General features: G+C 36.6%; 1 protein-coding gene across 1 annotated transcript in view; it reads left to right on the forward strand.

Annotated features, from left to right (window-relative positions):
• Window positions 1–14,984, forward strand: part of SPEF2 (sperm flagellar and cilia associated 2) — a 181,751-nt gene that overhangs the window by 90,752 nt on the left and 76,015 nt on the right. Inside the window, exons 17-20 of the mRNA XM_004422725.3 lie at window positions 5,640–5,748; window positions 6,798–6,955; window positions 9,956–10,123; window positions 13,537–13,611. Of these exons, the coding sequence (XP_004422782.1) occupies window positions 5,640–5,748; window positions 6,798–6,955; window positions 9,956–10,123; window positions 13,537–13,611 (510 nt within the window). The remainder of the gene's footprint in view (window positions 1–5,639; window positions 5,749–6,797; window positions 6,956–9,955; window positions 10,124–13,536; window positions 13,612–14,984) is intronic.

Here is a 14,984-nt window from a genome sequence, read left to right on the forward strand (position 1 = left end):
TAAAAAACTGCCCTTTAACAAATGGTAACATTTATCATTCTTTTATTACTGCTGTTACTACTAATATGGTTACATTCAGAGCTAGGAGAGATCTACAGGATCGTCTATTCCAATGCCTTTATAGATGCGAATTTAAGACATGAGCACTTGACTTGTCCAAGGTCACACTCATCCTTATTTTGAGTTGTGTAATTTTGAGATCTTCCTTTCATTGTTTACTTAAAGAAATGACAAAAATGTTAGATGTTACTTCAGCTGTTGAGCCAAGTAGTTTAAAGGACACTGTCCATCAAATCTCAAAAAGGAGAATTCTCTCCATACAAGGGAGTAGGAGCTATGCTGATGGTAGTGATAATTCTGCTTATTCAGCCAACTTCCCTTTCGTGTTCAGGGATAGCTGAGGATTGGCTGAGAACACTGCCAATCTGTAGCTATCTAGTGGCAGAACAGGGCCCTGAACTCAAGATCAATCTGACTTGAAAGCAGATATTGTTATAAAGTGCAGACACAGGCCTGTGGGTGAGAGGGTCCCTGAGAGCTGATTATAACCCTGCAAGGCCCTCAGAAAGTCTGTCTACCCTCCTGGGGCTTCATAGGAAGCATATTGTTGTGTGTTTCAAAAATAGAAGAAAATCAATTAGCAAGAATTTTTTAAGAAATCCAATTCAATCTAGTTTCAGTTCTTTCAATTCCCTATCAAAATTACATGATGAATGATTCTGGCAAATTTTTCAAAGCTGATATTAACATCTAAATAGTTTAATTTCTTAATTCTAGGCCCTTGACTTGTCACTAGGCTTAAAAATGCCCTTTCTCCACTACTCCAGGGAGACTTTCTTCTTCGTCAAATTTTATACACATATACACATAATCTTATTTATTTGCTCTCAGAAATTACTATTAGAGCACAATGTGATTTTTTTCTTTTTATCATATATTTCTAATATTATATATTTCTAGGTCTGACATGAAATGAGTCAACTAATAGATTAGGGCCACCTAAACCATGAAAACTAGTATGAAATCACTGACTTAATAGTTCTTACTTGTTTTGGTTAGAATTGAGTATGCTAAATATGTCCACAACTTTGAACATCAATCTGTAGTTTTCATATTCAAGTATTTTAAGTTAAGAATAAATGTTATTTTTTCATATCCTAAGATTTTTCTGTTTTAGAACATGAAATCTGAATGGCCTTTGAAGGATCATTTTGCCAATTTACTCTCGTCTTAAGCAAGACCCCCCTAAAGTATTTTAGACAGATGAAACTCTATTCTTCCAAAACATCTTGCTCACTCGCATATTCATTTCCTACTTATTGCATGCTTGCTGAGTGCCAGGCACTGTGCTAGGCTAGTGATAGAGTAATAAAGAAGAAATGAATCCTGCCTTCAAAGAGTCTAGTGGAAATTGTAGATAAAGAGCCAAGGAGTTACAGTATAGAGTTGTATGTCCAACATGGCAACCACTAGCCACAGGATGGCTATTTAAATTAATTAAAATTAATAAATTAAAAATTCAGTTCCTCAATCACACTGGCCACATTTCATGTACACATATGGCTAGTGGCTGAATAGCACTGACGTAGAATATTTCCATCATCTCAGAAAGTTCTATTGGATAGCACTGGTATAGGGTGATGGGAGCTAAAATGGTGCCACTAGTAAATATTTATCCAGTGTTTATAATGTGCCAGGAACTGATAATACAGAAATGAAGGGCAAGTCTCTATCCTCAAGTAGTTGACAATGTAGTGTGAGAAGAAACAAAAGTAAACTGATTATTACAATTTAGTCCGTTATGTGCTATAATGGGTGAGCCCAGCATGGGAAGAGGTTAACCAGGCCAACATAGGGAGGAAGGTAGGTGGAAATGCATTTGCAAGACTTGGCAGGTAAGCATGATCCATCTAGAGAACAGCAAGTACCTCAGTAGGGCTGAGAGGCAGCAAGCTATAAAGGAGTGGTAGAAATGAGCCTGGAGTAGGCAGGGGCCAGCTGAAGAATCTTGCACCAAGCTAACATGTGTGAACTTTATCCTGAAGCCATGTGAAGTCACTGAAGGATATTAAAGCTGAGATTTAATGCAATTAGATATGCTTTTTATTATGGTCATTCTGGCTGCAGTGTGGAGAATACATTGGAAGGGGAGTGAGATTGGAAGCAATTAAATGAGTTAGAAAATGATTACCATCTGAAAAACAACAAAGGTGTCAAGACAATTGTAAAAGGCAAAGTAGGAAGAGTCAGCTTCAAGAGGAATTTGAGAGGTAAACTACGCAACTCAGTGATGGCTGGGATGGGGGATATGGCACCAGGACAACAGGATGACTTCAAGTTTCTGACTTGCACAACTTTCAGAAAGATGATGTCATTCGTTTACAGAATATGGAAAGAAATATATAGAGTTTCTTTAGGGACATATCGAGATTGAAGTGCCTGTGGGACTTTTAAGCTAAGATGTTCAGAGAGCAGTTCTATAAATGGGTCTAGATGTCAGGAGGGAAGTGTGTACTAGAGTTAAGGATTTCACAGAGAGAGAAATCATCTAGGAAGAAAAATATGTTTTGAAAAAGACCCAGGATGACACCAAGGAAACATGAGAATTTAATGGAGAGAGCAAAGGAAGAAGTGTTTAGAAGCAGCAGCTAGGTAGAGAGAAAGAAAGCCAGGGAAAGCAGTATCTCATAAACCAAGGGAGAGCAGATTTTCAGAATAAAGGTGTTGTACTATCCCCCTCCCAGACCAGTGGGGACCTGGAGTGCCAGGGCCTGGGCTGGGGTGTGGGAGCCCTGTCACTAGGGTCGGGTGCAGCGTACTGTCCTGCAGTGCTCGGGATCCATGGTAGAGCCTGAAGAACAGCATCCCAGGGAAGCAGCCTACATCCAAAGCCAGTGGGCTCAAAGGTTGAACATCAGTCCAGCCAGGGCTGGGCAGAGAGGAATGGACCAGACTCAAAGCCAACAAGCAGAAGACCAGGGAGACTTAAGGTGAGGGAACAGCCAATATGGGAGCATAAGACTGTGTCAGAATGGAAGATCAGGTGGCTACCTGGGCTTTTAGCTAGTGCCTCGGGCCATCTGCCGGCCTGAGAGGGAGCAACAGGGTTCATAACATGGGGAAAGATACAGAGAAGTTTTGAGTGTAGGCTCTGCGTGGTTAACATCTGTGACTAGTATTGATTGAAAAGAAACATAAGGGGGCTTCTGGAGCTGATAATGTTTGTTTCTTGATCTGGTGCTATTTTCAGTTTGTGAGGTCATTGGGCTGTAAGTAGTCTTCCTTATCCACGGGGGATACATTCCAAGACCCCCAGTGGATGCCTGAACCCGCAGATAGCACCAAACCCCTCTATATACTATGTTTTTTCCTGTATACTATGTTTTTACCTATGATAGAGTTTAATTTACAAATTAGGCTCAGTACGAGATTAACAACAATAACTAGTAATAAAATAGAACAATTATAACAATATACTGTAACAAAAGTTATGTGAATGTGGTCTCTCTCTTTCAAAATATCTTATTGTACTGTACTCACCCTTCTTCTTCTTGTGATGATGTGAGATGTCAAAATGCCTACATGATGAGATGAAGTGCGGTGAATAATGCAGGCATTGTGACTTAGTATCAGGCTAATATTGACCTTCTATTAATACATCAGAAGGAGGATCATCTGCTTCCGGACCCTGGTTGACTGTGGGTAACTGAAACTGTGGCAAGGGGAACCTTAAAGGAGGATTACTGTATATTGATGTATGCATTCTTTTCGGCAGGTATAATTCAATAAACGATTTAAAAATTAAAAAGAAGTCCAGAGCCTGGAGTCAGATTGACTGGAATCAAATCCCTTCTCTGCCATTTATGAACTGTGCAATTTGGGGCCAATTATAGAAACATAATCCTACTTCACAAGTCTTTTTGTGAATATAAAATAACATCTATGTAAAAACATTTAAGAATTTTGTGCTAAACTTTGCCTATAAATGTGACAGAGAAATAGAGTAAGATAAAGACCGAAACATGTCCATTGACCTTCATGTTTTCGGTGACTGGAATGAGAGGTGTTTCAATGGAATGGGGCAGGGGGAAGGAAAGATCGCAGAGGGTTGAGACATGAATGGGAGGTGAGGAGATGCAGAGTGTGAGTGGAGATGACTCTCATGAAGCTTACCTCTGAAAAAAAAGAAAGAGCCATGGCAACAGGATATTTCTTATTATTTTTTTAGTATTCTTTTCTTCTCTCTCTCTTTGTTTATTTTAGGAAAGGGAGCTCACCTATTAGCCAGGGAATTAGTGAGGTTACAAGTCACAACGCTGTGCATTTTTCTTTAAAGATGTCTACCAGTATAAGTGTAGTCTTGGAAAGACAGGTGAATATCAACTAAGGCTGATGTAGCAGAAAGACAGAATTGAAGTTGTTAGTTGAGGTAGAGAATTTGAAGTTTTCAGCCATGCAACTCAGCTTTGCTAAAAAATGGAGTGAAGTCAGGATAATGCTGGTAAATTTGGGGAAAAGGATGTAGGAATTTAGGGACTGGATGATGTTGGAGAGATTTAGCTATATGAGAGTGCTGGGAGGATAAGAGTTTGTAGTAGGAGTTTAGGTCATTAAGATTGCAGAGATGGAGCCATTCAGGGTGATCACACAATCCAGGATGTGGCCATGGTAGTGAATGCCAGAAGGGGCAGGAGCCAATGCCTGGGTGGGGTTTGGGGAGATCGGAATGCCGATCCATGTGCTGAAGTTCTTGACAAATACGAGATAGCGACTATGACATGGTACATGATAGCATCTCCCAAGAGCTCCTGCAATCTTCTTCAATCACCCATTACTGATGTCAGTAATCTTTGGGTTTTATAAATAGCCTAAAAGCATTATTCTGCATTCTAAATCTACTTCCTCTTTTTCTATCATGGATGTAGATGCAGCACAATTGATTGCTATATCCTGTGAGGGTCCTTCATTTTCTTGAACGCTATTAATTCACTCTTCAGTGTTCTCTTGCATTGACTGAGCAATTCTAATTGCTTTTAATCTAGTTCAAGACTTTCTTTCCTCTTTATGATTTTCCCTATATTCTAAGTTCATTAGTATTCCGGCCTTTGTACCATTAATCCCAATAGGACTCAATCAGAGCTGTTGAGATTGTTTTTGTTTTTGTTTTCGGTCTCTTGTGGTCTATTTTTTTATGTCTATTCTATAGGGATATCATAAAGTCTATAAAGAAAGATAAATTACTTTATTGTATTGTAATATAATATTAACAAATAATTTTTATGCATAGCTGACTTTATGGCCGCCCTCTTATTTCATTCTTAATTTTTACATCGTAGTGTTGATTCTCTAATTCTTTCCTAGTTTGTTATTTATGATGATGTTATTTATCCTGATCCTCTACATTGAAACTACAGCTCCTCTTTAATATATTTTACCTCATTTTCCCCAATTTCCAAGGAAAATTTGAATTCTGATCCCAAAACTAAACTCTTTCAACATCTTGTTAAACATTTTAAGTAATACTGGACCAAAGACAGGACCATATCTATTTGGCTGTCTTGCATCAGTACATTTTATCAGTGTTACTGCAACTTTGAGTGGTTTGTAAGTTATCTAATGAAGTAATTTTGATATCACAGCTGAAGCATTTTCAAGTAAGACTCCTCATGAAGATATCAATCAACGTGTAGCTGCTAAAAACCAAGATACGGATGAGGACCAGAATTTAAGAGACCAAATACAGCATAGGTTAGTTTAAAACTCAATGTCCTGCTTCTTGTTTCTTGCCATTTGAACAAACTGATGATTAGTCGCTTTGTAATCATGAGAGCTAGAAAAAAAGACATATTTCCTAGCATTCAATCTTTCACGTGTAAAACAAAACTAAGTAGCTTTGATGTTGACTGAAATATTTATATGCTGCCTTTCATATTCAGAGCACAAATCATCATAATGTGGGGAGAAAGGAATTAAATCAGGCAACACTTCCCTTTAGGGTTCCATGAATTTACAAGTTCATTATAGGGAATCCTAATTCAGCCCTCATTCAGCAAATGCCAGTGAAGATCGTGGAATTTCAAAAAGAGCTAGGCATCAGACTACAGAATATAGTTCTAAAGGTACTTCTGTTTTGCTAAAATGAAGTTATGCTTAAAAAAGAAAAAACTCATTCATTTGGTTGTGTGCAATTTGCTCATCGGTAAAGAAAATTTAGGTAATTTTGTGAAACTCTGAGAAGTCTAAAAATATGAAGTGAGCCAGGAAGGAGTAATTTGAGCTACGTTAAGCCTGTCTACTCTCAAGGAAGACAAGAAGGTTTCAAGAATCATTCCAAGAATATATATAAGTAAACTAAATAAGTCTGAACCATCTGCACTGACTCAAAGATCTCTTCAATTTCTATTTCTAAGAAAAAAAGAAGACCACCCAGGTGGCTCAGGCTGTAGCTACCATCAGAAGCGTGCTCAGAGTTGTTCTGCTATGGGCGCAGGTGATGTTTCCTTAGATTTTCACTTAAAGAACTGAACTTGCACTAAAGGTTTCCTGAAATGGTGGCATTTTCAAATTTCCCTTTGCTCTTTCAATATATCTCAAAAAATATGTCTTGATGGTGTTAAATAATTTCTTCTTTAAAGTGAATAATATCCCATTGCCTGTAGATTTCTTTAAGTTGCTTTTTCAAATTTAACCATATTGGCAGCCTATTTTTTCATTATGCAGATCAGATAAATCATGCTTAATGTTGCTCAAATATCTCCATGAGTATGTGCTATTCATCTAATATGTTGATTTTGCAGAATTGTAGGCTTCTTGGACAACTGGCCTTTCTTGGAGCAATGGTATATAGAACCAGAAAATATTTTGATAAAAATCAATGCTGAAGTAGATAAAGAGTCTTTATGCCAAAAAGTAAAAGAAATGTTTATGACGGAAATAGTGAAAAAAGAGAATAAAGGTAATTACATTTCTTTATCATTTTGAGTTTATGTAACTAAAATGTGTGGTTTTAATGAGTTTAAGAGGAAACGAAAGTCTGGTTGCAAAGTTCTCTCTTCTATTTGGATTATACTGTCTACAAGTGTCTTCTACCTCTGATTTTAGCTTTCTGCTGCAAATGTTTCTAAATAAAAGATTTTTCTCTCTTTGTTTTAATTTAATTTAATCAAAAGAGGTCATCTCGCTGAAAGCAGTGTTTCATGTAAAAAAAATAACAGAGTTAAAATTAAAGATGTTATAGAGAAGGGTAAAGATTTCAATCTGTTAACGTCAGCATTATAAGGAAACAGTGAGTGAATTCTTCCTTTAGGTTGGAAACAGTAAGCAGTTTATTTTCCCAAAATCTTCCTGTGTTGGTATTAATTTACTGATTATTAACTATTCATTTATAAACCTACTTCTGGGGTATATCTCACCCCCATTGAACCGTTCTGACCTCCTTCATCTACCCAATAATAAATGCCCATTAACTTCTCAAGAATTTTTGGAATTTATTATTAAAAGGGATCTTAAGCTCATACACTGCCAATGCCACACTTCAATTGAGCTTTTACCTTTGAGAAGTGATTTGAGAAATAAATCTTTCCCTTTCGTTTACCAATTGCCCTTAATTATATTGGCAACTGTAGTTTCTTGATATAGTAAAAAATGGTCAAGGCTGAGTTTCACTTTGTTTTATTTACATTTCCATTGCAAATTAATTAATTAATTTTCAAAAATGGTCAAAGTTAAGAATATCACAGGGATTCTAAAATTGCCTTGTAGCACGCTATCTCTCATCACTAGATTTATGACCTAACTACCATAATGTATCAGTTAACTGCCACCAAAATAGCACATATGTATAAGCCACAATCTCCATGGGGATCTAGGAGCTCACACTCAGAAAGACAAGCTCCCACATCTAAATGTCTACTCCTCAAGAACACCCATGTGAAGCTTTCAGACAAAACCAAAACCAATCCATAGATTATTTAAGAGGTCTAACATGTTATTTGACAAATTAGGCTGAGAGGAAGGAGGAAAACTCGCACAGCAATCTTAGCGAGTCTTGGTTGGGAGGCAAAACCATACTGATTCTAAGCTGTGGCTTCAAACATCAATGGGTTGGAATCAGTTTGTTTTCGCCAGCTGTCAGACTCACTTCCCCATTTTCCTAAAGATTTTACATTCTAATCACTGATTACATTAACAGACTCAACTGCCCCTTATTTAAGATTTACATTCCAATCAGTTAATTACTTTAACAAATATTTTATGATTAAAACAATAAACATTTACCTAGCCTAGCACTCTGTATTAAACATCCTGATTAAGTTTAAAAATTATAAGGAGGTGGTCCTTCTATATATATTCTAATGTGAAAAAATGATCACAATATACAGTATGTAGGAAAAATCAGCTTATACATAGTCTCGTTTTCGTTTTTAAAAGTATATCTATGTATTAAATATATATGTAGAGAAAAGAGTCTGGCAGTTTATACAATACTTGATGGTGGGAGAAGGAGAAGGTCAAAGAGACTTAACAGGCAATTTCCCTTTCTACTCATTTGTCTAAATTTTGGGACTTTTTTAAAACAATAATTGTATATTACTTTTATAATCAGAAAAAAAAAACACCTTAATTTCTACTTTGAAAAAATATATAATAGAATGAAACTTCCTTGCTTGTTGAATTGAAAAGAATAATCTAAGGGCAAAGAGACTATGTATAAAAAGAAATAGCCATACCATGAGTACCTGAGGGCAGATACTCTTTGCCAGTGGTACAGTCAGTCAGTGACCAGCAGCCGTTTCCAGCATGGATGGCTGGGACGGCCAGGGAGGGCAGGAAGGTGTGCTAGGAAGGTGAGCCTGAATCATGAGGGGCAAAGGACTGTAACAGTAATAGGAGCCTAGAAAAACATGAACCAGCCATGCTGCGTCCCTCCAGGCTCTGAACTCACTGTCTCCTCTGCCTGGAACACTCTTCCATCAGCTAGCCACTGGGCTCACTCCCGGACTCTCTTCAAGTCTTTGCTGAAATGTCGCCTTCTCAGTGGACCTACCCTGCTCAGCACTCTATTTAAAATTTAAAATGCCGCCCATGGCACTCCTGTTCCCCTTTACTGTGTTCCATTTACTTTCTCCATAGCACTTATCCCCTTCCAACCTCTTATGTAAATTAACTTATTCATCATGCTTATGGTTTGCCTCCCACCCCTAGAACTCAAGCTTCACAAGGCCAGGGATTTTTTTCTTTTACTGTTGTGTCTCTGGCAACCAGAACTGTGCCTAGTGTTGTTTGTAATATTATCAGTATTAGTGGTAGTAGTTTTATCTTACTGTTATGGCCCTTCCTTTCCCTCAAGACACAATTCAGGTGCAATAAATAGTTGTTGCAGGAATGAATGCATTGATAAGACTTACCTGGGGACTATGCACTATTATAAGTGCTTCATATGTATTTACTCACAGAAGCTGGTGCTGTACATTTCCTTCCCCTTCCATTTCCTCTCCACCCCACCTCTTCTGTCCCATTGCTCTTCACCTTCTCTATGAGCTTTTTGCACCTTCTTTTTCCACTTGAAATTTTGAAATAACCTTTTATTTTTCTATTCCACTACACCAGCTACTTCTAGATTGTTACTCTTACATTTGGCACCCCCTCAACAACCCTTTCTACTTGCTACACACACACACATACATATACACGCACGCTCATCTCATTCCCATCAGCATCGCCATCGCCATCAACACCACCATCAGAGGCAAGGAAAACGGTATTTCTAACCAAGCAGAAAGGCTTAAATTAAAATATTAGCTTTAAGGACTGGATGACTTAAGGGAGAGCCCTAAAATGTGAATTTAGCCTTAAATCAGTAAGGGCAATTTATATCATGTAGGTTTATCTTAGTTTCAGTGAAACAGTAGGTGTCTGGAGTCCCTAATAAAAGTCCATTCTTATCCTTTTGAAGTTAAAAAGAAGTTAGAAGAAAAAGAAGCTGAGAAAAAAGAAGAAGTTTCCCTGGCTGAGCCTTCACCTCCTACTCCTCCCCCTCCTCCTCCTGAACCAGAAAAAGAGAAGGAAATCCACCCTCAACATGAGCGTTCAAAAACTCCTGCAAAAGGAAAACCACCATCAGGTGATTGACAGAGTGATTTATAATCCTGTTTGCCAGTTTTTTATTTTCACTTAGAAAAGATTTATAAATTATAGTACCAGTCCATTTACCTAGATTCAGATTCTGAGCCACTTTAATCATACGAAACAAAGCTATATGCTCAGATTGAAGTGGAAAAGCTCTGAGCAGCTAAGAGCATGATTGTCACCAAGCCCAGGTACTTCACTGTGTAGGAGGGAAACGGAGTCCTCACACCCAATCTACTGATTAGAATAAAATGACAGATGAGAAGAGGAAAGGCATGGAGAATAAGCAGAAGGAACTCAGGGCAGATCAAGAGGACAGATGTCTGTTTGCTGAGCTGTCGAGTTAGGGTTACATAACGAGTGAGAACATCTTAAGAAAATGAGAATTAGCATAGCCAATTGTCCACAAGAATAAGGGAGCAAGTCAACAGCATTCATTAGAGACTAGAATTTATATGCAACTGTTCGTCTTCAGTGCTATGTGATTATAAAAGGACAGAAACAAGCACCTGACATCTCAGTAAACATATTTTATAATATGTAATATAGATGGATAAAAAGTTTGTGTGGAGAATACTTTTTAGCTTAAGTTCTTTCTAGAATCTTAACCACTAAGGACCATTAAGTGGTAGACAATGAATGTAATAACAAAAGTGTTCAATTGTTGAAATGCATGATATTGGTAGAATGTCAGTATCAGTTTGGGATTGTGTATATGAAACAAATGTGACTCTAGTTTCTGGTTTTAGCTTTGTGGCTGGCTGTGCAGTACACATGTCTACCTAGGTATTCTTAATATTGTGTCATGGTTGCGTTTCTAAACTCCATAACCTTTTTGCTTCCTGGAGATTTGAGATGGGTCTGAATTTTTTAAATTAAATTTATTTATATTAAACAAATAAATTTGAAGACTTTAGTAACATATATTATGATCTGTTAAAGACCATTGTCTTCCAATAAAGTGGGGCTTAACTAAAGACTAAATATACAAATTCTAAGAAAATGTTTTCTATCATATGAACAATAAAGCACAAAGCCATGAATGAAATATACACCCTTTTCCCTCTACCTCATTAGGAATTTAAAAAACCTATTCAGAGATCTGGAGGAAAATGGAAATCTTTAAAATACTTTTTAGAACGTGGGGAGACAGTTTTTACAGTGGCTCAAGTGAGCCTGGAATTATCCAATAGAGGCCTTTAACCTCTGGCCTTGGCTCTCCCCTCCTCTCCTTTCCCCTCTGCCTGCTCACAATCAGGAGTATCTATCTATTTGACCCATTCCCTGAAACCAATCTTTAGTGTTTCTGGTTATAACACAGTTCTGAAGTTTGCTTGCAAATTCAAAATTGTATTCCTGAATACTGTGCATTGGAGGAATAATAAAGCTATTGTTGCTTCAAAGAATGGTTGTATCTGTCTTTTTTTTTCCACCAAGGGCAGGGCTAGTGCCTGATCTTTAAAAATGTATAGAAGGGTTTATCTCCAGAGGCCCAATTACTGCCTTCCAACGACAGTGCACTATTGGAAGGAGATCCCAGTGTTCGTGGGCATTGATGGGACAATAGAGCAGCAGGCTGCCCTCAGCTCAAGGAAGCGTGGTTAAGCAATTTAGGGAAGGAAGTTTCCAGCAAGTTTATTTATTTTTACATTAATACTTTACAAATTTTTTCAAGAGAACATTTTCAGAACTGAAAGCCTGAGGCTTCTGAAAATGCCCAACTCAAACACCCAGTTACAATCTTCTTTAGAAGTGAGACGAAAAGAAAAGAGGAATTATTTACAAAAAAAAAAAAAAAAGTCAAGCTGGAAATTGGGTAAAGAAGGAGGCATAGTACTCATAGTACTCATAGTACACTGAGTACTAACAGTCATTTTGTCCAAATATAGTTCTACATTGTATGTGATTCTGCGTTTTATATCTGCTTCAAATGCACTTGGGATTAAATTTTAAAAACTTCACAGTTATGTTCTGCTAGAGGATTTATTATCAAATCCACTACCAAATGTCAGAATTTAATTTAAAACTAAATTTCTTAGTGTGACAAAATACAATAGTACTATCCATGCTGCTATTTAAGAATATTTTTTGAGATTTCAGGATATATTTTGGAACTGATTGAAAAAAAATGGACAGGATGCATGCTGCCCCCATCAGAAATTAGACTTGCCTACAATACTTTATAAATTCAATATCTTAAGTGTCTCTATTTTTACCTTCTTTTCTCTGTTGCCTTATGCTTAGGTTAGAGCTAGTTAAGTAGTTGGTTACCCAGAGTATTGTTATTAAAGAAACTAGGAGCCTATCTAGATTATTTTTTTAGTAAGTTATTTCTAAAAAAGCAACTAATTCAAATGTTTCTATCTTATCTATTTATTTATTAGTTTAATGGTCAAGAATTTGGATGTTTAAAAGTCCTTTTATAGAGGTTAACAAAGTTGAAAGGTTAATCCTTTGTCTTTCACTTGTCTTATTTCTATGGAACCTTGGTTTTTGGATCTGAGATGTTTAAATGTAAGTGATATGTGCTATGTATTCACACATTCTTGTAACTATCACTTTAAATACAAAGAATAGGTCAAACAGGGTCTCTCCATCACAGGCATTTAAATTGCCCTATATATCCATCCTTCCAAGGAAGAAAAAATCTATAACACAGGAAAAAGGGAAGAAAATGATGGAATTCGTTTGGTGAATAATGTGGAATGTAGTGAATTTTTTCAAGGGACTAATTTATTATTTGGGTCATCTTATTGACCTCTAGATAATCAGTTTCCCATTTTCCCCCTTCCAATTTGAAGATTGGGGGAATCATTCCATTCCAGGGAATCCATAATAAATATACCCAAACCATCCTCTGCATTACAAGTTACAGTCCATTTAAAATGGAAATGTAAAAGTCTCAAGGCAACAAAGTGTGGGGTCAAGGGAAGTTCAAGGATGCACCATATCAAAACAACGTGGTTATTTAACTCTTCTTCAAGGTGTTTTGGTATCATTCTTATTACAGATCCAGTTTCTTAGTGCTTAAGGATCATTCAGTTGAAATAACATCCAAATTTTCATATACTTCAAAGGGACTTGTGACTAACTTTTAAAACTCTGCAGCTATGTTGCATTAAAGAGCTTACAACCTAATCCACTACCAAATGTTGATGTTAAACTTAGGACTAAACTTCTTAGTGTGACAAAATAGAATAGCACCATCAGGGCTGTCATTTGAGAAGTTTCAATCCATAGTCTGTCTTCAGATGAATTTTAACTCACAGTAAAGACCGGAGCCATTTTATGCACTTTACAAATGTAACTGTTTATCTGTGAGAAATAACATTTGATTGCTGACAAATCATATAGCCCAGGCTATTGAAGAAAATCATCAATAATATTTATGCATTGAATTTTGTCCAGAACCCCCGCATGGTAAGCGAGACTCCCTTCAGGAAAGAAAAGGGAAGAAAGATGAAACGTCACTCAAAAGAAAAGGTACAGCAGATAAAGATAGAAATGATTAAATATAATTCTGTATTTTCTAACTATCTCCGTGAAAATAGCTAGCTTTGTGTAGTAGTGTACATTGAATACTTCTCTCAGGCATTTGTAAACTATAGACCCTTGCCAAAGAATATAACCTTAATCTTTCTGCAGCCCGGCTCTTAGCAAAGGTCCTGCTGAGAAAAGTGATGCTTGTGGGGAATAATTTAGAGAATGTCTAATATGTAGAATAACCATTCATCATAGATATAGGTATTATCCTTGAGTGCTATGCCATCAGAGAGCTACACACCAAGCCATATTTTCTTGGGCCCCCCATGGAATTGCTTTCTAGCAATAAGCGCTTCGTTATAAAGTCCTTAACCTCCTCCATAGTATAACGTAGCACTGGAGGTGAAGCATTCATTATACCAATAATAACATGGTATTATATTTTCTGAAGGGATAGTATGCCCACTACATCATTCAATGGCCCCTATATGAAATCCTAAGTGAGAAATTTCATTCAGAATCAAGGAACGTGGAAATCTTTCTTCCTCTGAGTACTTAGATAGTTAACACCTCTAAATGATAGCATTTCCTTTTCGATTTTGGCTGTCTGGAAGTTCAGATCCAAACTGGTGACTCAGATTTAGAATCTGTGCAAGGACCTAGATCTCAATATCTGCCTTCTAATTCCTCTCCTGGTTTTGACCTTCTTCTTCAAGTTGTGTTTTTCCTGACCCTAATTTCATTTATGGGTTTTCTTCTATTTTATTTTAACTATTTCTTCTATTTTATTTTAACTATTTAAATAAGGAAGGTATAATTTTTAAAGTAATTGATAGTCAGTAGAAGAAAATCCCAGGCTCTGAAAAGCATATTGGTTAGATTTATGTTGAAGCTGCTATAGCAACCAATTAATTAAAGATTGAAATGAAGTTATGTATACACACAGTTGACTTTTCCAGGGTACATTCAGATGGGGCTGTCATGAAGTGTGTACTTTTGTTTAAGTTTTCATTAATGTAATCATTCAACTGCAAATTACCAATGCAGTTGAAACTCAAGAGTGTGTAATGTTCACAAAATGATGTGCTAAAAGAGATATATATTTTGACATTTAAAGATACATAACCATGATTCTCAAAGAAAATCTCACCCTTCTCTAGTTATATGATGTGATAGGCTTATATAGTTACAGCCATTTGGTAAGTTAACATATAATTTATGCTCAGCTTTCCTCTGTTTACTAATAAAAGAATAATTTTCACATTTACATTATTTGTCCCTTGCTTTCTCATTGTGATCAACAAAAGCAAATGAAGGATCATTATAGAATCATCAAAAATAGGAATTAAATACACCTATATATATTAGATACC

Source organism: Ceratotherium simum, chromosome 18, assembly GCF_057802395.1.
Source record: "Ceratotherium simum simum isolate JZ-2026a chromosome 18, ASM5780239v1, whole genome shotgun sequence".
Lineage (NCBI taxonomy): Eukaryota > Metazoa > Chordata > Mammalia > Perissodactyla > Rhinocerotidae > Ceratotherium > Ceratotherium simum.